This window comes from Rattus norvegicus, chromosome 15, assembly GCF_021556685.1.
Source record: "Rattus norvegicus strain SHRSP/BbbUtx chromosome 15, alternate assembly SHRSP_T2T, whole genome shotgun sequence".
Lineage (NCBI taxonomy): Eukaryota > Metazoa > Chordata > Mammalia > Rodentia > Muridae > Rattus > Rattus norvegicus.
This window is the reverse complement of record NC_141548.1, coordinates 9331838-9354821: the sequence shown is the minus strand read 5'-3', so window position 1 is coordinate 9354821 and position 22984 is coordinate 9331838. Positions and strand designations below refer to the sequence as shown.

The 22984-nt window shown below is 39.9% G+C and overlaps 1 protein-coding gene across 4 annotated transcripts in view; it reads left to right on the top strand.

Annotated features, from left to right (window-relative positions):
• The first annotated feature begins 2862 nt into the window (after positions 1-2862).
• The window catches only part of LOC120097101 (uncharacterized), a 266438-nt gene continuing 246316 nt past the window's right edge, over positions 2863-22984 (top strand). For 2 of the 4 annotated variants that reach the window (XR_015638206.1, XR_015638207.1), the window contains exon 1: positions 2863-3395. Coding sequence is in view for 2 of the 4 variants with exons in the window: in XM_087586771.1 (XP_087442897.1) it covers positions 3293-3395 (103 nt within the window). In the remaining 2 variants the exon portion in view is untranslated. The remainder of the gene's footprint in view (positions 3396-22984) is intronic. The other 2 variants (XM_087586771.1, XM_087586772.1) reach the window with 2 other exon arrangements.

The window sequence follows — 22984 nt, the reverse complement described above, 5'->3', positions numbered from 1 at the left end:
TGAGGAGCATGGGGCATGATAACCATAGCAATCAGCATAAGTCAGGCCTCAGTGCATCTTTGACACATTTGCTTTTCTCTTCTTGCCGTTTGCTCTTTCGCTTTTCCTTTTTGACAAGTGATTTGAGTGCTTAAGACAACAACTGAGTAACAATGGATATATTTGAAAGTCAAAAGACTGCAGCATAGAGGTTATAATGTACAGTTTTGTAAAAAGATTGACTTTTTCCGTGTGTGTGTGTGTGTGTGTGTGTGTGTGTGTGTGTGTGCATGTGCACAGACATCATAACAGAGTGTCCAATCCTGTGGAATTGGCTTTCCCTCCCTCTCTTCCTTCCTTCTTTCCTTCCTTCCTTCCTTCCTTCCTTCCTTCCTTCCTTCCTTCCTTTTCTTCTTCTTCTTCTTCCTCTTCTTCTTCTTCTTCTTCTTCTTCTTCTTCTTCTTCTTCTTCTTCTTCTTCTTCTTCATCTCTCTCTTCATTTCTTCATTTCTTCCTTCCTCCCTCCATCCCCCTCTCTCTTTCTTTCATTCTTTTTTATTTATTCACTTTACATCCTGATCACAGCTTATTCCCCTCCTCTCCTCCCCGCTCCTCCCTCCTAACCCCTTCTCCCATTACCCCATTCCCTTCTCCTCAGAGAATGAGAGACACTCCCCTTTCTGGGTACCAACCCACCCAGGCACATCTCTTCAGGACTAAGATCATCCTCTTCTACTGAGGCCAGACATGGCAGTCCCGCTAGGGGAAGGGGGACAAAAGGCAGGCAGCAGAGTCGGCCCCCATTCCAAATGTTGTGGGACTCACATGATGACCAAGGTGCACATCTGCTTCCCATGGGTAGGTGGCTTAGGTTCAGTGCATGCATGCTCTTTGGTTCAGTCTCTGTGAACGCCCATGACCACAGGTTAGTTGGTTGTGTAGGTCTTCTTAAGTTGTTCTTGACATCCCCAATACCCCTACATACTTCCCCCTATTCTTCCACAAGATTCCTTGGGTTCTGCCTAATGTTTGAGTGTGGATCTCTGCATATCTCCATTGGTTGTTGGATGAAGCCTCTAAGAAGACAGTTCTGCTTGGCTTCTGCCTTAAAGCATAGCAGAGTATCATTAATAGCCACAGAGATTGGCTTTTGCCCATGTGCTGAGTCTCAAGTTAGACCAGTCATTGGTTGGCCATTCCCTCAAACTCTGCTGCACCTTTATCCTTGCACATCTTGTAGGCAGGGCAAATTTAGGGTCAAAGGTTTTGTGCATGGGTTTGTGTCTCTCTTCCTCCACTGGAAGTCCTACTTGACTATAGGAGTGCTCACTTCAGGTTCCATATCCAGTTTCTTCTAGAAGCCTCAGTTAGGGTCACCTCCATATTCTCCCAAAAGACTCCCATGTTCTACATCTCCAGCTTGTCATAGGTATACTCCCCCACTTCTACTGATTTCCCTTCTTTCTTTCATCCCTCTCACCTCTACCTCAATTAGCCTCCCCATCCCCTCCCCAACCCAGTTCCTTCTTGCAACCTGCTTCAAATATCTATTATATTTCACCTTCTGAGTGACAATCACACATCCTCTCTTGGACCTTCCTTGTTACTTAGCTTTTTTGGGTCGCTGTATTACAGCATGGCTATCCTGAAATTTATGGCCAATATACACTTGTAAATGATACCATGTGTATCTTTCTGAATCTTGGTTTCCTCACTCAGGATATTATTTTCTAGGTGCACCCATTTGCCTGTAAATTCAAAATGTCCTTGTTTTTAAGAGCTGAGCAGTGTTTTATTGTACAAATGTACCACATTTTCTGTGTTCATTCTTTGGTTGAGGGACATCAGTGTTGTTTCCAGTTTCTGGCTATTCTGAATAAAGCTGCTATGGACGTGGTATCTAGAGGTAGAACTAGCTCAAAATTTCTGAGAAACCACCAGATTGATGTACAAATTTGCATTTCCACCAGCAACAAAGGAATATTCTCCTTCTTGGGGCTGATTTTCTAGGTGAGCTGATTATGGATGCCAGGATCTGAACTTGGTTGGGCCCATGGCGGAAGTAGCAAGCTCTGTTAACCTCTGAGAAATTTCTGCAGCTCTACCCCTTTTCTTTCCACATGACTGTTGGGAGGTTGTTATTTAAACGGGTTTCTCTTGACAACATATACACTGTTTCCCTGATGTTTCCAACCGTCGATCAGCATTAGAAGTCTTCAGGCTTGTACCAAGCCTGATTGCTAACAATAATATAAACCTTGCATGCATTTTATTCCAAGACATTTGGTCCTCCCCTAGCAGCTGAACCCCATGAAAAACAGCTTGCTAATGGTAGTTAAGTTTATATTATTACTGTTAGAAAACAAGCAAGCTTGCTCCCTTCTGAGAACCATGTTGAAGTGGGTTAATACACGCACAGTGGACCGTCATTTTCTTATGTGCTAATACTAATAAACTCCTTATTTATTTATTTATTTATTTATTTATTTATGTATGTATGTTTATTATGCTTTGTTTGCTTCTTTGTGTTTTACAACTTAAACTGTGATTTTTGGATCAGAACCTCTGTCAAACCATTAAAGAAGCACAAGCTCAGGGGGCCGTTCCCTCCTGCCCTTTGTGGTATTGACATATTAACTTCAGTAAGACCCCAGGATGAGTCCTGAGAAAGATTAATGTAGAAAAGCACACTGGTACACCCTAGAACCCAGAGGCGTAGAAGGAAGGGGAGATCAAGAAAGGAACTCCAAGCAGGATCTCCTGTGGCTGTGGACATTGTGTATCCTGGCAGTGCTCTCATCCAGTGGTTCTGCGTGCGCTGAGCGAGGCTGTTGGAAATACTGTTAAAGCTGAGCAGGGTGGGTTCTAAGATAATGCACCTAAAGCAGGAGCGCGAAGAACCTGAGCGCAGGAGAAACCCTAGAAGCTGCTCCTCCGAGTATCTCTGTCTTCACTAGTGCTTTATGCGTTTTCCTTGCCTCACGCCTGTGGGCCACACTCATTACCGGTTGGATAAGCGGGCTAGTTCTCACTTGGTTGGCATCCGGGTGTCTGGCTGCTCTGCAGGAGTCCCTGCTCAGCGGGCTCGCACCTCTACTCCGAGCTGCACCTGGGGCTGCACGGACTCCGGCCACACGGAGCTGAGAGCGCGGAAGTGGCGGCATCAGTGTCAGCTGCTGCTGGGTTGGCTCCCCAAGGTGAGTCGCGCACCCCGCGCTCCGCCGCGTCTTCTCCCGGTCAGCGCTGACCGCCTCGCGACTAGGCGGTGTAGCGGTGCGCCTCCTGGGGCACCCAAGTGCCCGGGTGGCCCCTGATGCCTGGGCCGGGACGCCGGGAGTTGGGCTGCAGGAAGACGAAGAGTGCGGCGGGAGGAAGGCAGACGCTTCCTGGGACACAGAGAAAGCAGCTAGAAGCTGGTGAGTTGTGCGCGGGAAGGAGTAGCCGGGAGCAGGTTAGCAGGACTCTCAGTCAGACCACCCCCAACCCCATCCCCTTCCACCTCTCTGCAGACGGTGCTGCCACATGCTGGAAGTCCTATCCTCACAAAGCTCATTTCAGAGGACTTCAAAGGCTACTCTAGCAAGGAGACATTAACCCAGCTGGGCTGCCTTCAAAAGCATGCCTTGTTGGCTATAGCCTGTTGGGTACATGTGGGATATGTCCTTGAACCCTGGAGAAGTTGTTGGGATAAAGAGTAACAGTGGGCTGGCCTGCTAACAGCTTTTCTTTCAAAATACTACTACTACTACTACTACTACTACTACTACTACTACTACTACTACTACTACTACTGATTAATAATAATAATAATAATAATAATAATAATAATAAATTTCTTAAAATGCATAGGTTTTGAGGGCAGAGAGAAGGTACTGAGTTCTAGAAGCATCTCTTTAGAAAGTTCAAATTGACTTGTAGGGTGGCAATAGAAACCCACAAGTTAACCAGTGACCTTCACAATTCTAGTTTACTGATCATCTGGTGAGTTACAACCAGGTGACCCAGTTCAAAGAATACATAGGCCTTTGTCGTGTCTTGACTTCTTGCATCTGGAAGTTTTCTCAGGTGTGTAAGTTGGGGTCGGAGAATACCACAACCTGCACAATTTGTTTTCTTTTTTTTTTTTAAAGATTTATTCATTTATTATATATAAGTACACTGTAGCTGTCATCAGATACATCAGAAGAGGGCATCGGATCTCTTTACAGATGGTTGTGAGCCACCATGTGGTTGCTGGGAATTGAACTCAGGACCTCTGGAAGAGTAGTCGGGTACTCTTAACCGCTGAGCCATCTCTCCAGCCCCACAATTTGTTTTCTAATGTGAAACAAACTCTGCCCCATCCCTCACGCACGCACGCACGCACGCACGCAGGCACGCGCGCGCGCACACACACACACACACACACACACACACACACACACACACACACACGCACGCACGCACGCACGCACGCACGCACACAAATTTAATCGTGTTTTCATTTCGTGTTTCTAGAAGATATCCGTGTATCTATGTTTGCCTAGGGTCGCGGGGAGGTTGTGATTTTGTATGAGGAAGGCAAGATTCTTGGACATTGGAGAGTCTCCAAAAGATGGGACCCAGAACCCACTGGAAAGAGAGGAGATACTGACGTTTACACAGAGACCCATCACCATTCTCTGACATTCTACGTTGCTGTCTGGAGATCTGAGTGGGGAATGGCCTCTCTCTGGCAAGCTAGGGCTATTTGCTAGTTTGTCTATAAAACTGCCTTTGATGTATCTATCCACATGGTTTTGGTTCACTATATGAGAGGTCCATGCCCCCTGGTTTACTTGAAGTTCTCTTTGGCCTGTGCTGGTTAACTCATGTTCCACTGCTGCATCTCAAAGTCTGTCTCTGTGGGTCACTTTAATCCACAGAGGGACACAGCACAGCATTTCAGGGATTTGCCATGATTTCTTTATGTATTCCCAGCTGTTCCTCAGAAATTAACTAAAACATGAAATTTGTGAAAATAAAAAATAGTCCTCAGAATGAGCAAACATCTTGAGTTAATGTATAATTTCAGAAGGAAGTAAATGAAGTGTTAGAAGCTGTATGTTTTAGGGGAAAGACATCTGAGCCACAAACTAGGACTGAAGATGGGTGGGGCCTCTGCGTCATTCAGTAGCGCTACACCCGACATTTTGTCTTACCCACTGCGCATCTTGTTTCAGAGCAGAAACTGAGCTGGGGATAGGGGGATAGGAGATGTAAAAACAGGGAGAATTAGTGTTTGGGAACCCAAGGCTGCTAGAATCCAAAAGCAGTTCCACCAACCATAAGAAAAATCTCTGGAGGCTTATTTCAAAGAGTTCATTGGCTGATGCTGATAAGGCAATGGCACTCTCACACATTGTCAGTAAAGTTGTTTAATGTAACCTGACGTGGAATGGAAGTGTGGGTTGGCAGAAAACTGTGTGCAACACTTAAGTAACTCAGCTCCGGGCTCCAGGGAAGGCTCTGACTACTGAGTTCAGCCATTCACCACAAGAGCGTTTCTTGACTTCCCTTATTGCAAACCAATAGCACTGCCGTATAGTCCTTAATGCTGTGATTGGCAACAATGTATCTTCCGGTGGTAGACTTATCCTCAGGTCTTTGCAGGCACTTTTAGCCCACCTGTAATCAAAGCTCAGGTCCTGCGGGATGCTACATTTCTATTGCAAAGTATGAACCTCTTGTTTCAAAATTTCCTTTTAATTTTCCATGGTATTTTCAAAACAATTATTCCTCCCGCTGTGATTTGCTATTTAGCAGGTGTCTCGAATGTTTAATAATGAAAAACAACTGCCACCCAACAAAGCAGTTTCCATTTATAGTAATGACAGGCACTTGTGCTAAGAATTTATTTTATTTGAAACTTAATTAAAAGCTTGTGTTTCATCGTTAAATGTCTGTGGCTGCCCAAGTACATTCCACTTTTGTCTTCTAGGAGTCTCCAGCTAAATAAAATCACTGTAGGTGATAAGAAAATGTAATTACCAAATAAAAGTAAATGAGTGGATTTACCAAATAAAAATTAGGCAAACCTTTTGGTACACTGTTATTAATACTCCAAATGTGGGAGCAGATTTCCAAATTTGAGGAATAGTATCGTTTTGTTTGTATATTTATTTATCGTATATATTCACATGATTGGGTATGAGTGTGTGTACAGGGCCAACATTTTTAGGCCAGAGGTTAACTTCCAGGAGTCAGCTTTTTCTTCATACCATGTGGGTTCCAGGAACTGAATTCACATAGTCAGGCTTGGTGAAAGCAAGCACTTTTACCCCCTGAACCATCTTCCTTAACCAGAATTTGGTAATCATGAGAAATTAAAGATGATATGCTGTCCATTGTTGTGTTCCCAAGGTACATTGTTTTAAAGTAAAGCTAAATTTTCTGTGTCTCATTAAACTTATGGTATTACTGTGATCTTTCTTTTCTTTTAGGGTTGATTGTGATGCTTCTAGTAAGAGCAGTGTGTGAAGCAGACATTTTGTCTTTCATCATTACAATCAGAGTCCTAAATCTCCTGTTTTGTCTTTTGTAAATGATGTATTTCTGAATATGTACAAGTTTAACGGAGGCATACAGAAAGCAAACAGTAGTGATATCTGGCCTACAGATGTTTTTTGGAATAGATGTTGGAGAGTATATAAATATACTCAACTTTACACAGATAAACTGTGTGTGTGTGTGTGTGTGTGTGTGTGTATACAAATGTGCACGCATCAGTGAGTGTGTATGCATGCCTGTGCTTGTGCAGAGGCTGGAGGAGATCCTGTGTTCTGCTCCATCACTCTCAGCTTTATTTCCTTGAGATAGGGTTTCTCAGTAACTTAGTGACATATTAGGACTAGCAAGCCCTTGATCCCTGCCTGGGTTTGCCTCACTCCAGGTCACCTGGGTTGGACCATGCCCACTCTTTTACATTGTTTTCTGGGGATTCAAATTCATATCCCCAAACTTCTGTACACTGAGCTGCTCACCAGCCCTGCACAGATGCGTCCTTTACCATGTTTTAAATATGGTTTAGCTTCATATTACTATTATAGGACCAAGGCTTTTGTAGATAGTATGTGGTAATTTTAACAAGCACATCACTGGAATATAATTTAAACTTTGTGAGGTGTGAATCATATTGACATCAGAGGTGGAAGAAACTAATATTGAAAAGGTACATGCAAGTTTGAGTGCATAAACGTCCTTAATCTGAAGGTAGATTGCAGTCGGCTTTCTGATGAGCACCCTAAAGGGAAAGTTTGAGTAAAATACAGGCTTCAGGTTGAATGAAAATCATGTGAACACTTAAATAGCACTTTAAAAGATTATGGAGAACACTGCAAAAAATTTATGAGTCTAAATTATATTTTAAACAAGTAGATAACACACTAGAGAGCCTTTAAATTTTCAGTACATTAAAAATGTATTTATTCATATCTTTTAGGGCCCGATAAAGTTAGCGATAGCTCCTTGTGGTAGACTGAACATTGAGTTTTCCTGAAAGTCACGATTAGCTTCTTGGATGATGGAACTTAGAGGTACAGTCTTTGAAAAGGACAGTGAGAAGGACCATGAGGATGGGGTCACTATCAGGAAATTAGTGGCTGTAAGATGTGGAAGACATCAGAGTCTTGCCTTCCTCTACATTGAGAGGTCACAGTAAGAAGATGATTACATTTCAGGAGTGCCTGTGGCTGTCAATAAATCTCTCGTACATTGGTCTTTGACTTTCAACCTTACAAATGTCAACCATGGATGTTAGCTACTGTATTCACCACCACCAGTCATATTTTATCACAGAATCCCAATGGTATCTCATTCTTTCCTTAACATGACAGAAAATTGTAGTAAGAAAAAGGCCCCCAGTGACATACATGGGTCAAATTCCTCTGTAGAGACCCTTTCCAACTTTGAATATAATTTTGATCATATTCAGATTATTTTGTACCACTTCTTGTATTTGCCTAGATTGGGGATGTATTATAAAGAGTATCATGTTCCTATCTTATAAATGGAACTATAACTAACCTAGTTCTAGGGTAGTGCAGGGATGTCAAATAACCTTTGCCAGTTACTCATATTGCTGTTCAACTGTGCTCCTAATGTTTTGCTGCATGTGGCATGCAAAGGGCCAGTTCACCCATATTCATCCATGAAAGCATGGGAACCCAAATGAGTGTTTGGCATTTATTAGAAGGTATTTTAAGGGGAGATTTGAAATGGTGCACAGTTCATGTAGGTATGTACCCCATGTTGGGAAATAACCGTTTTCGGTGTGTCTGGTACCTATAGACCTATCATCATGGTGGAGTGTAAGGTGCTCCATTTTTGTTGATTCCTGGAGGCTTCTCAGAACATGGAGCCAGACATTGTTTTGTTCAGTGTGTGCATGTAAGACCTAAAAAGAAAGTGTGCTTTTGCGTCGATTGTCTTAGCTACAAAATAAGTTTTGTGGCATAGTTTGGAATTTATTGGAGTTGGTTCCTTTACATTCCCTCTGGTTTCTTCTGAAAAAAAAAAAAAGAATGAAGTATTTCCAGAGTCTCTATTTTTTGAGGTGTGCACCACTTAACATAGCACACAGAATTGAGGAAGGTACCCTGAGAAATCTAGACTTTTATAATTCCATTATGTTCAATCTTCAGTAGTTAACAGCCTTAGTTTTCCAAAGCCTTTTTGTTCCCCAGAAGAGAAAGAAAACCAGTTACACTTCCTTCACTGAGTTTTCTGTGATATCTATTTCCAAAACATAGGAGAATTGGATATGAAAATGGATCTGACAGGAATTATCATGAAGCTGTTGTGGCTATGTCCGAGCTTGAAAACGCATGACTTAGTTTGAATCCTTGCCTTTTCCTTGTAAGCTTTGAGAACTGAGTCAACTTACAGCACATTTTTCACATGCATCTACTCCCGTGGCTTTGCCTTTCATTGAGGGCTACGAAAGCTCTCAATTGAAGACAGAGCAAGGAAGTCCATGTAAAGCCCTTAGGATGTTTATGGAGTAGAAGTGAGAATTGGAGGATTGGAGAACAGGGCCTAGCACATGCTGAATGAGTACATTTTGGGTATGCCATTTTCCTAGCTCAGATTTTAAAGTTTGCTTCTCCTTTGCTTTATTTACAAAAACTTTCATGTATACATTTATGATTGGATCTTTAATTAATTAACTGATATTTATGTTGTGTGTAATCTGTTCCAAGAAAAATCATTGTAAGCAGTTTTTCTAAATGCCAGAGAGCTATTATTTTCTGGTTATGGAGGGTCTGTCTCTGATAACACCTTTAGGCATAAATCAAGGTGGAAGCAAGTCTATGCTTATTTACGAGGATTTGGGAAAGAAACTGTTCCTTCCTTACCCAGCATTTGCTTGACTTTCCTACGCTTGTGAGCTCATCAACTATGACTGTTGCCTCAAGTTGCCCATTCATTTTTATGTCAAGACCTCTCTTTTTTTTTTCTCTGCTGTGATACTGTGAGGGAATGCAAGGTCATTGGTGACAGTCTAGGACACTCCCTGCCTTTCATGGCTATCAGTTAATCTTGTCTGAATTGACTGAATAAGGTAACAATGATAAATTCTAAGGGTTATGGATTGGTGCTTTGTCAGTATGGAATGGGAAAGTGGGTGTATAGATGTATATTGTCAATCATCAACTATGTATTGTATCTGTAAGGAAGGTTAAAAATTCAGAAAGGATGGGACATTTAATACATTTTAAATCCCGTTATGACATATTTAAAATTCGATCAAATTTCACATCACAATTATATATGCAACCACTCTATTTTGTTCTCCACTCCATTACATAATGCAATCAGTCATGAGGGTGGATGATTCAGATGGCCCTAAGAAGTACTCATGCAAGGATATCAGAGCTGACCAGAAAATTGAGACACCATGTGCATGGAGTATAGTGTTGAATACATAAACAACATCAATGCTTTAGACAGCTGCTTTCTTTACATTTCATTACAGACTATAGGCGCCCCTTTAGTTTTCTCCTCAAAATCTTATACATTATTGTTAAACTCGTTTTAAAGATGAGGAACTGTGTCAAAGCCTGTAGTCAGCACATGAAGCACCAATGGGTAAACGCTCTAACCTCCGCTAATTAGAGATAGAGTCTTGGAATAAAATGTATCAGCTATAAGCTGAAGAAAATAACTACAAATAAATGTTTAGAAAGATAATCAAAATTTATCAGCCACAAAATGCTGCTTACTATAAATATCAACTAATGAGAAATTATGGTAATTGTGCTGTGACTTAACTGTTCATTTAACTACTTATTGGAGTTTTAATTTGCTTCAGACTTTTTTTTTGTAAAAAGCAATGATGGATGTCACTACTAAAAAGATATATTAATTTACTTATGGTTCACATGTCCCAATTTTTTATGTTTTTAATAATTTTATTTTTCTTGTACATTTGATGTATTTACATTTCAAATATTATCCCCTTTCTCCACCTTTACCCTTCCGCCTCTCCCTCCCCCTGCTTCTATGAGGATGCCCACATTCCCCTTCCTCACACTCCAACCTCAACACACTGGCATTACCCTACACTGGGGAAACAAGCTTTAAAGGACCAAGGGCTTTGGGCTAATATGAACTTATCAGTGAGTGCATACCATGTGTGTTCTTTTGTGACTGGGTTATCTCACTCAGAATGATACCTCTGTAGTTCTATCCATTTGCCTAAGAATTTCATGATGTCCTTGTTTTAACAGCTGAGTAGTACTTCATTGTGTAAATAAACCATGTTTTCTGTACCCATTCCTCTCTTGAAGGACATCTGTGTACTTTCCAGCTTCTGGCTATTACAAATAAGGCTGCTATGAACATAGTGGAGCATGTGTCCATTTTATATGTTGGAGAATCTCTCAGGTATATGCCCAGGAGTGGTATCGCTGGGGCCTGAGGTAGTACTATTGTCCAATTTTCTGAGGAATGTACAGACTGATTTCCAGAGTAGTTGTACAAGCTTGTAGTCCTGCCAACAATGGAGAAGTGTTCTTTTTCCACATTCTTGCCAGTATCTACTGTCGCCTGAGTTTTTGACCCTAGCCATTCTAACTGGTGTGAGGTGGTATCTCAGGGTTGTTTTGATTTTCATTTCCCCGATGACTATGAATGTTGAACATTTCTTTACGTGATTCTCAGCCATTCGATATTCATCAGTTGAGAATTCTTTGTTTAGCTCTGTATCCCATTTTTCATAGGGCTATTTGATTCTCTGGAATCTAACTTCTTGAGTTCTTTGTATATATTAGATATTATCCCTCTATGGAATGTAGGATTGGTAAAGAACGTTTCCCACTCTGTTGGTTGCCGTTTTGTCCTATTGACAGTTTCCTGACCCATACAGAAGCTTTGCGATTTTATTAAGTCCCATTTGTCAATTCTTGAACTTAGAGCATAAGCCATTGGTGTACAGTTCAGGAAATTTTCCCCAGTGCCTATGTGTTCCAGGTTCTTCCCCATTTTCTCCTCTATTAGTTTCAGTGTGTCTGGTTTTATGTAAACATCTGTGATCCACTTGGATTTAACTTTTGTACAAGAAGATAAGATTGGGTCAATTTGCATTCTTCTACATACTGACTTCTAGTTCAGCCAGCCTCATTTGTTGAAAATGCTATCTTTTTTCCATTGGATAGTTTTTAGTTACTTTGTCAAAAATTAAGTGACTATAGGTGTGTAGGTTCATTTCTGGGTCTTCAATTCTATTCTATTGATATACTTGCCTTTTAATACAGTTTTTAACATGATTGTTCTATAATATAGCTTGAGGTCAGGGATGATAATTCCCCCAGAAGTTCTTTTTATTGTTGAGAATAGTTTTAGCTATCATGGGTTTTTGTTTTTCTAATAAATCTGAAAACTGCTCTTTCTAATTCTATGATGAATTGGAATGGGAATTTTGATGGGGATTGCATGGAATCTGTAGATTGCTTTTGGCAAAATGGCTGTTTTTACTATATTAATTATGCCAATCCATGAGCATGGGATGATCTTTCCATCTTCTGAGATCTTTGACTTCTTTCTTCAGAGACTTGAAGTTCTTGTCATACAGATCTTTTACTTGCTTTGTTAGAGTCACAACTAGCTATTTTGTATTATTTGTGGCTATTATAAAGAGTGTTGTTTCCCTCATTTCTTTCTTGCCCTGTTTGTCCTTTGAGTAGAGGAAGGCTGCTGATTTGTTTGAGTTCCTTTTATATCCAGTCACTTTGATGAAGTTTTTTATTAGCTCCAGGATTTCTCTGTTGGAATTTTTGGGGTCACTTAAGTATACTATCATATTATCTGCAAATAGTGATATTTTGAATTCTTCCTTTCCATTTTGCATCCCAATTGACCTCTTTTTATTGTCTAAATGCTCTGGCTAGAAATTCAAGTACTATATTGAATAGGTAGGAAGAGAGTGGGCAGCCTTGTCTAGTCCCTGATTTTAGTGGGATTGCTTTAAATTTCTCTTTTGAGTTTGATATTGACTACTGGTTTGCTGTATATTGCTTTGACTATGTTTAGGTATTGGTCTTGAATTCCTGATCTTTCCAAGACTTTTATCATGAAGGGGTGTTGAATTTTGTCAAATGCTTTCTCAGCATCTAATGAAATGATTATGTGGGTTTTTTCCTTGAATTTGTTTATATATTGGATTACATTGATGGATTTCCATATATTGTACTATCTTGCTTCCATGGGATGAAGCCTACTTGATCATGACGAATCATCATTTTGATGTGTTCTTGGACTTGGTCTGTGAAAATTTTACTGAATACTTTTGGGTTGATATTCATGAGGTAAATTGATCTGAAGTGCTCTGTCATTGTAGGGTCTCTGTGTGGTTTAGGTTTAAGCATAATTGTGGCTTCAAATAACTAATTGGGTAGTGTTCCTTCTGTTTCTATTTTGTGGAATATTTTGAGGAGTATTGGTATTAGGTTTTCTTTGAAGGTCTGAAAAAGTTTTGCACTAAACCCATCTGGTCCTGGGTTTTTTTGGTTGGGAGATTTTAATGACTGTTTCTATTTCTTTAGGAGTTATGGATTTGTTTAGATGGTTTATCTGATCCTGATTTAACATTGGTACCTGGTATCTGTCCATTTCCTCCAGGATTTCCAGTTTTGTTGAGTATAGGTTTTATAGTAGGATCTGACTATAGCAGGAGACTGACTAGCCTGTGAGGGGTGCAGGGGAGCTTCTGGGGGCGATTTCAGGAGAGCAGATCTCTTCTCCAAGTGGCAGTGTTATAGCTCTTAAGACAGAAGCTCTCAGACAAGGAAGTGATTCTTGTGTGTATAGGATTCTTTATAGACAGTTTGGGGATGAGTTAGTGTTTGACAGCAGATGCTTCCTATTGGTTTGGCCTGAGAGCTTGGGAATTCCTCATCTACACATTTAGGAGCATGGTCCTGCTTATACATTACAGATCTGTCTTTAGCCTACTTGACCTGTGTTCATGTCCCCAATTGTTGAGGTCTTGGGGCATTGTCCTACATGGCTGAACTGTCTCAAACCTTTCTACAGGGGTCTGTGGAGGGGGTCTAGCTGTGTGAGAGGGGCCTCATCTCCTGGGAGACTGGGAATGTTTCTCTTGTTCCTTAGGGTCCCAGGGGATTTGACCTATCTCAACCAAGAATTAGAGTTCCTTTCCTAGCCCACTGCCCCACAATGTCATCCCACCAGGCTTGTATTTCTTGAATGCACATGTGACATTCACTACTTTGCATGTGATTGTCCATAGAGAAGGTCTTGTCCTATGCTCATTTTTGAGCCAGGCATTTGTTCACTGCTATTGTTGAATACTGAGTTCTTTTAATGTTCTGTATAAAAATCACTTATCAAATAGGTGATTTTGTAAATTATTTCTTATTCTATTGACAGTTTAGTTCTAAAATAGTGATGTTATCACAAAGAATGTTTAAGAATTTTCATGAAGTACAATTTATCTTGTTCTTTTGGTGACATAGCCAAGAATTCTGCCTATTCTAAACAATTTTTGGCAACGTGTTTAGAATTCTTAGAAACCATGTAAATAGGAATAACAGAGGCCCTAAATGATTATGGAATGAATAAGCAAGCGGAAGTTTCAGAGTTCGATATGTTAGTATCATCAGTATAATATTAATTTTGAGGGATAAGTGCTACATAGTCTCAAAAGCACAATGTGTTCATTTGATTTTCAATTCTCAAACAAAACCAACTTCTGAGCTCTGCTTCTGGTTGCTCTTAGAAGGGGGTGGGGGGCATAAGGATCTGAAGTGATCCCTCCTATCTACCCTTGGTATTGTCTGAAAGGACTTGTTCACTTGTGAAAACTCATCAAACTGTGTGATGTTTGTACACAACTTAACTGTACACTGAAATAGTTAAGATAAAAGAACTTTATGGAGGGAAATTTTTGTAAAAATATAACAGAGAAAGGAGCTCAAACCTGTGTCTGGGGAGTGTGCACACTGCACCTTGCCACTAATTTGACTATGGATTTTTTTTTTAAAGATTTATTTTATTTATTATATATAAGTACACTGTAGCTGTCTTCAGATACACCAGAAGAGGGCATCAGATCTCTTTACAGATGGTTGTGAGCCACCATGTGGTTGCTGGGAATTGAACTCATGACCTCTGGAAGAGCAGTCGGGTGCTCTTAACTGCTGAGCCATCTCTCCAGCCCTTGACTATGGATTTTTAAGAAGCATCAGAACCAAAGCACATAGATTTCGAATCCTATTTTTGTCTAGAAAAACAAAAGGCAATTCCTGCTGGTAAGAGTAGATATTTCCTCTTGGGTCATTTAGAGACCGACTAGAATGGTTCATCAAATGGTATCCTTGTTAATGTAGCAGAAACTTCCAAAAGAACCATCTCTATACAGTAGTTTAGTCCCAAAAATTCATTCCCATCAGGCTTAACTTCAAAGATTTCAAAAAGAATGAGGGGGCTAAGGACTTCTGAAACAGTGTCCTATCTAGTTTGGTTATCTCAATGATGTTTTTGATAACGGCTGTAGGGCAGTGGGCTTAAGCAATTTTGTTTGGATAAATGTGAAGTAATGTTCCTTTTTCTGAAGTAGAGGAATGTAAGACGACTGTGAGACCCAGATATGGAGTTAGGTACAGATCAACTCGTGATGTATGCAGTAGGCCACCGTGAGCACACCTGAGTTTTCTGTAACAGTCTATTTTTTTTTTCATGTCCTAGAGTATCAGAGATTTAGATGGTCAATGCCACTAGAATACAGGTGTATGCAGTTCTCTAGTTCCTGCAGTGTTTTTTCATAAAGTAACCCAATAAACAATTTGCAATTAAACAAACCAAAATTATACTTGTGGCAGACATGGAAATTGAATTGCTTTTCTGGCAATATCTAAAAATACTCTGAACTTTGTCTTAAAATCAGCATAACAATGCATCAGATTTTTATAGCATAGCTGTCTGTTTTCTCTGGGAAAATGAACATGTCTGGATTGCTATTTAGTTGATGATAGTTTTGAGTAGACTTATATAAAAGTCTGAGGGCGTTAAAAATGAGATTTCCTAGTTAGAAAGATACGTTTTTAAATAATACATTTGCCAATTCTTACAAAATTTAGGGAAGACTCTGGATTTAATATTTTTGTTAATAATAGGCATACATAGTTCTTAATTTCAATGTAAAGTGTATTTGAGCCCAACGTCTCATTCTTTCACTCTGTATATATAAAACATTAATGTTGTTTGAGCTGAAAAGAAAATTCTTTGAGAATAACAAGAATATACTCTTTAAATCATGAGTTAGGATGTGTTTTCTGATTTTAATTATTTTAAGGCTTGAGGGGAAAAAACATGGCCTCATGAAAGATTAGAGAAATAAAAAGTGAGCTTCACCCCCATAGCTTTTTTTATTTGTATCCAGAGAGGGAGTTTCGTATTTGCCTGGAGGCGTGTGTGTGAGTGTGTGTGTGTGTGTGTGTGTGTGTGTGTGTGTGTGTGTATGTGTGCATGTGTATGTGAGAAATGTGAGGAAAATGAAATATTATATGACATTTGAATGCTGAGGAACTTGTGGGTGGAAACATTGAATTGTGAACGTTCCACTTTCACACAAGCCTGATGCTCTCTTTGCTGGCCCCATGGCCATTTGCCCTTTCTGCATGTGAGGGAATCAGCTTCTTCTTTGTGAGGTTTCACACAGTGACCCTGTAAGTTTGGAGCTGATGGAGAGCACCAGTACCTAACAACATTGAAATGGCACTAAGAAAATGTCTTCCCAGATGGGTTTTTTAACCACTCAGACCTGAGGTACAGAATTTTATGCAAATGTTTAAGTGACTTTAACAGTTATTTCAAATCCATTGATGTTGTCCTGAAGAAAAGTTGCCGGACCCATTAATAAGTTTCTATATTGATTAGATGATGAGTTAGGTGCTCCAAAAGAAAGTTTTGTATAAATTAATGCTGTTACATTCTGATTACAGCATATCTCTTGCCCAAGTGTGCAAAAAGCTCTCCAGTCCTGAGTCTCCCTCTAGTTGTTGCCTTTCAAGTGATTTCCCACATCGGGATGGTGAGTCATCGTGTTCAATATTTGTCTCACGGAAGTCTGCGCTATTCAGGAAGCTTGATTTTCAAACCCAGAAATCTAACTACTTTCTTAAGTTTATATTATGTGTAGCATCAACTGGTTTTACACTGGGAAGCTAACTACTGTGCTGACGCATCCTTAAAAAATCAAATACAGTATTTTGTAGCCAATACTGCGTGTTTGGGAATAATAAAAGTTTTAAAGTAATAATAGTAAGCCATCTCTAGAGGGAAGCACAATCAGATCATATCAGAAGCTGCTCAACTTCTACAACTGGAAAGCAGAATGTGCCCCCTGAGCAATCACCCTGATTATCAACAACTTTGAGGAGGACAAGTATTTCTTTCCATTTCATAAATTCCACTGGAGGAGACTCAGGACATTGACATATAAGCATCCTTTATTTGTCTCTCACAATTAAAGCATTGGGTGAACAGAAGGACACAAAGAAATGACATGAACCAACACCATGTACTTTTGTGTTTTCTATGTGGAACAGGCATTGGGATTTGTTTCATTTTGATTGCTTTATCATTAAAATAAACAGCAGTGAGTCTTGACTCCAGGAAGCTGGCTCTTATTGAGGTATCAATCAGTGAAGTCTAATAAATGGTGGTTCTAACAGATGACAGAAACTTGATTGGATGTCATCCTGCATATAAAGAAGAGAGAATTGTATTCCTTCAGTATCTGCCAAGTCTTACATGGTACTTATTGTTTCCTGAACGAGAACTCTGGATGGGCTTGTGTGAACACATCTGGCTTTATACATGAATACCACCACTAAAATAGTTTGAAAGACATGTAGACGTGAGCCTGACAATAACTTGTCATACATTTTTGGTAAACCACGAACCTAGTTTTCTCAAACAGAAAAGAAATACAAGGCACTGCTTCTAGTTTTCATGACTTTTTTTTTAATGGATTTTTTATTTACATTATAAATGGTATCCCCTTTCCAAGTTTCCCCTCCAGAAATGTGCTATCCCATCATCCTGCCCCCTTTTCTGAGGGTGTTCCCTCACCTGCCTCCCCACTCCCTCACCCACCTCCCCACTCCCTCACCCACCTCCCCACTACCTCACCCACCTCCCCACTCCCTCACCCACCTCCCCACTCCCTCACCCACCTCCCCACTCCCTCACCCACCTCCCCACTCCCTCACCCACCTCCCCACTCCCTCACCCACCTCCCCACTCCCTCACCCACCTCCCCACTCACTCCCAACTTCCTGCCCTGACATTCTCCTACACTGGGGCATCAAGCCTTGACAGGACCAAGGGCCTCTCCTCCCATTGAAGCCCAACAAGGCCATCCTGTGCTACGTATGTGAATGGGACCATAAGTTAATCCCTATATACTCTTGGGATGGTGTTTTAGACCCTGGTAGCTCTAGGGATCAAGTTGGTTGATATTGTAGTTCTTCTTTTGAGTTTACAAACCCCTTCAGCTACTTAGTCCTTTAACTCCTCCATTGGGGGCCCTGTTCTCAGTTCAATGATTGGCTGTGAGCATCTGCCTCGTATTTGTCAGGCTCTGGCAGAGCCTCTCAGCGGAGAGCTATATCAGGCTCCTGTCAGCATGCACTTCTTGTATGCACAATATTGTCTGGTTTGGTGTCTGTATATGGGATGGATCCCCAAGGTGGAGCAGTATCTGGACAGCCTTTCGTTCAGTCTTTGTTCCACATGTTGTCTCCATATTTCCTTCTGTATTTTTGTCCTTCCTTCTAAGGAGATCTGAAACACCCACACTTTGGTCTTCCTTCTTCTTGAGCTTCATGTGGTTTGTAAATTGTATATTGGGTACTCCAAGCAGATTTTCACTTTATAAAATTTTTATTTATTTATTTTTACAATAGAGCTCTTTCTGCTTGGATTTCCAGGTACTGTGTTTCTGTACCAAATCTGCAAGATTTGGATTTCTAGACTGATTTTTATAGGACATTCCAATAACTAAAACATGTTTCTTTTACTACTTCGAATTTAAGTCTCAATTAGTGTTCATGCAGCTAATCTTCTAGTCCCCCTTCACTCCCTGTGAAATGTCTCTTTTGAGTTCTTTCCTGCCTCTCATGTCCTCTCTCTAGTTTGGCGTGCTGTTTGTTAGAATCCTCTGTTTTATTCAGATTCCATTTCTGTTCAGATGATGATATAAGTCCACAAGAATAACATAATTGAATTTTATGCAATAAGTGAATTTTCATCAGTGTTACTAAGACTTTAGGATTTGTTACATCAGCACAGGATAGCATATGCTAGTTGATATAGTACTGGGATGGGAAAGTAAACAAATTATCTTATGAACATAAATCTTTTTTTAAAATATTTATTTATTATGTGTACAACATACAGCTTTCTGCCTGCATGTATGCCTACAGGCCAGAAGAGGGCATCAGATCTCAGTACGGATGGTTGTTAGCCACTATGTGGTTACTGGGAATTGAACTCAGGACCTCTGGAAGAGCAGACAGTGCTCTTAACCTCTGAGCCATCTCTCCAGCCCCCATGAACATAACTCTTATTTTCATCCATTTAGATATCTGTTTCTTAGCTGCCTATCAGTCTTTTTTGTATGGATGTTTGAAGTTTCTTTTACTCTCCATATTTATAATTTCTAAAGCATGGAATTGTTAGCCAGACAATAAGTGAAATTAACTTAGTCTGCTTCTGTTAAACTAAATGGTGCTAGGGAGTCTGTGAGGAAACCCATTCTCAGAACTGGGGAGTTGGCTGACTGTACAAAATGTTTGCTATGCAAGCATAAGGGCCTGAGATCAGACCACCAGAACTCAAATAAAAATCTGAGGACAGTAGCATATGCTTGTAATTGTAGCATCAGTGAGGGAAGAGGACAGCTGGAGTCAGGGGATTCTCTGTAGCTCAGCAATCTATCAAGTTATTGAGATGCAGGTTCAATGGGAGAGATCTCAAGCAATAAAGGTGAAAAATGATTGAGAAAAGACAACAACATATATTACTGGCTTCCCCAAGGAAGCACACATGTGTGCCCATAAACTAATAAATATATATCACACACACACACACACACACACACACACACACACACACACAAAAGAAACAAGTTCACAAAAACCCAACCATGTAAATCTAAATCTCTTAATGCACATATTTCAGTTAAAGCCTGCTCTGAAGTTTGCATTTCTTCCTCTATGAAATTCTTGAGACTTAAGGAGAATTCAAGTTCATATAGAGTTCTGGGGATAATGATACGCTAGGGTCTAATTTTCTTCTCATCTGAAAGCTTTATTGTGTTAAGACTGGAATTGTCCTCTGTAATTATATCTGTGAACTTCTTGATAATCTCTGTGATGGAAATTTCCTTTTTGTGCTAATGCCCATCTCTGCACTTTTCATATAATTAATATGCTCACAATAACATAGGCCTTATTATACTTGCTGTCTCAATTTCCTGTACACACTGACTATTGCACATTGTCTGCCTAGTAAATGTTTTGCTCACTTAACAGTCGACTCAGTTTTTTATTACCAGTCTTCCTTCTTGTTCTTAATACTTCCTGTCATCATTTTGCTTCTTTCACAGATCTACTGAAGACTTACTCTGTAATATGTTCAATGCATATCATTCAGGATAATTTTGAATTTAAAAAAACAGCAACATGTCATTTGGATGTCCAGATAATTGGCTCATGTTCTTATATTACAAATCCCTCTATCGAAATCTATTAGCGTATTATCACCACTTTCCCAGCTATCATCTATTTTTCTGTCATTTATCTACCATCTCTTAACTAAGTGTCATCTACCTACCTATCATTATATTGTCTAGCAATTATGTATATATCTATCTTGCTGGGATTATATGTAAAGAGAGAACAAATGGAATATATATTAAAATGTGGTTTATTTGACTGTCTTTGTTACACATTATACAGTCTCTGTAGTCCAACAGTGGCTGCTCATTCTACAGGGTGGGTGCTTGCTCTAGCAGTCACAATCTGAGGCTGAATGGCTGCATGATTCTAGGAGATCAGTCAGTCTTTGGTTTGTGTTTGAGGGTTTAAGAAGCTTTGTTCTACTGTTAGCAGAGGAGGACAGCAATGGTGGTGGCAGTGGTAATGACAATTGCAGCAACAGAAAAGATAAACTTTGCCAGACCAGAAGAGAAGCTGGCAAAAGCAAACACTTTTCCCTTGGGCCTTGCTATATCTTGCTAATCACTGGTGGGTACCTAGATTTAGGATCGGTCCCTCTCACTTCAATTGATCTAATCAAGATCATCCTCCACAACTCTGACCCAAAGTTTGTCTCTTAGTTGTTCTAGAGCTATAAAATTGAAGACCAAAATTAATTGTCATATTCTCTTTTATCTGCCTGTCTATTATTTATTATCCATTTATCAATCATCTACATAACTATTATTTATCTATCATCAGTCAATTATCTTCAGTTTATCTAATTTCATGTTTTCACCCCCCCTCTCTCATTCTTAACTATAAGGATGGACAGTTAAGAAATGGAATTCTACTGGCCACAACTTGTGAAGTCCCTTTAAAACAGTGCTTTATGTAACCTTGAAGAAAAGATACCATTCGTGTTTGGCCTCTCATTTCTGCCTCTTTTCCTCTCATTTCTCTTATCTGCCCTCCTCAATATTCTTCTGCCTTCAAATGTGCAGTACAGGACCCCACTTCTTTTATTAAGAAATAAAGGTAAAGGATTTGAAGTGATGGCATGGTGGATACTATGCTTTCTAAATAGGCATGAAGACCTATGTTCAGATACCCATCATCCACTTGATAATTCAAGCATGATGGCAAATGCCTGCCTGTAATCCAGCATTGACAGAGGGAGGAAAGCAAGAGGATTCCTGAGGCTCACTGCCCACACAGTTGACCCCATCATTGAGCTTTAGTTTCAGTGAAAAACTTTCTTAAAAAACAGATGCAGAAACCCACAGCCAAATATTGGACAAAGCTTTTTTGTGGAAATGTTGCGGGAAGGATTAGGGACATGGAAATGATAGGAAATCCTCAAGAGGAACAGGGTCAACTAACCTGGAATCTGGGGGCTCTCAGAGACTGAAATATCACCCAAAGAACACACACACAGGCTGTACCACACATATGTAGCAGATGTATAGCTTGGTCTTTACATGGATCTTTGTGGATCCTTCAACAACTGGAGCAGAGGCTGTTTCTGTGTCTGTTGCCTGCGTATGGATCCTGTTTCCTAACTAGGCTGCCTAGTCAGCCCTCAGTGGGAGAGAATACACCTAGTCCTGAAGTGAATTGACTTGCTAGGGTTGGCTGATACCCAAGGGAGGCTCCCCTTTTTCAGAAGAGAAAGGATTCTCTCTCTCTCTCTCTCTCTCTCTCTCTCTGTGTGTGTGTGTGTGTGTGTGTGTGTGTCTGTGTATGTGTCTGTGTCTGTCTGTGTGTGTGTGTGTGTGTGTGTGTCTCTGTAGGACCAGGAGGAGGAGGGGTCGACTACGATCCAGATGTAAAGTAAATAGATAAATTAATTAATTAAAAAAAACTAAGTGGAAAGCAAATAAGGAACCCAGTCAACATTGACCTCTTAGGTGCACATATACACACAGGTTTGTACATCCATATGTAATATGCCTCACCACACACATGCATTCAAACAAAAGAAAGAGGGTATTAAAAGATGAGTCATACTCAAAATTCAATCAAGTGCAGGTAGAATTTTTTACTATACCCATCAAATATATGCTCTCTCTATATATATTTTGTTTTTTTATGAGTAAATAAAAATGATTTACTAATCATTTCAATTATTTTAGTAATAGGGGATAATAGGGAAAATCAGAGTATTTACGACATTCCTTCATAGATATATTAGGCAAAGTTATGATTTTGTTTCTTGATCTACCCAGATAGTCCTTGAGATACAAAGTAATCTCAAGCTGCTTCAAACACATATACTCAAACACTCACGTACACACTTGCAGATACTCCAACAGTTATATTCTATATTATCACATGTTTATGTCTTCCAAAGTTGAAGATACTTCTAGCCTACATGTAAGAAAATGTTTCTTAAAGGATAGAATAATGAAGTTATGCATTTTTTTTGTAATAGTCATAAACTACGCATACTTTCATTATTTGAAACGACACGGATTTTGTGTCACTGTGCCACACTGTTAAATTTATAATGTAATGTCAACTGAGTATGTGAAAAAAATCCGTTTAATTGATTCTCAGCCACAGGAAAATGTATAGTTTGTATGTTATTCAATTTAGCTTGGATGCTGTTAGGCTGTGACACTTTGGTGGATTTTACTTGATCTCTAGTTACTAAGAAGTCTTTTGTTCATCATGCTCCAGTGTTGTCCAGCTAATTTCATGCCACTTGTTCTAGATCTCTTCTTTAAATTATTCTATTCACTGACATTCTTGTCCTCAGT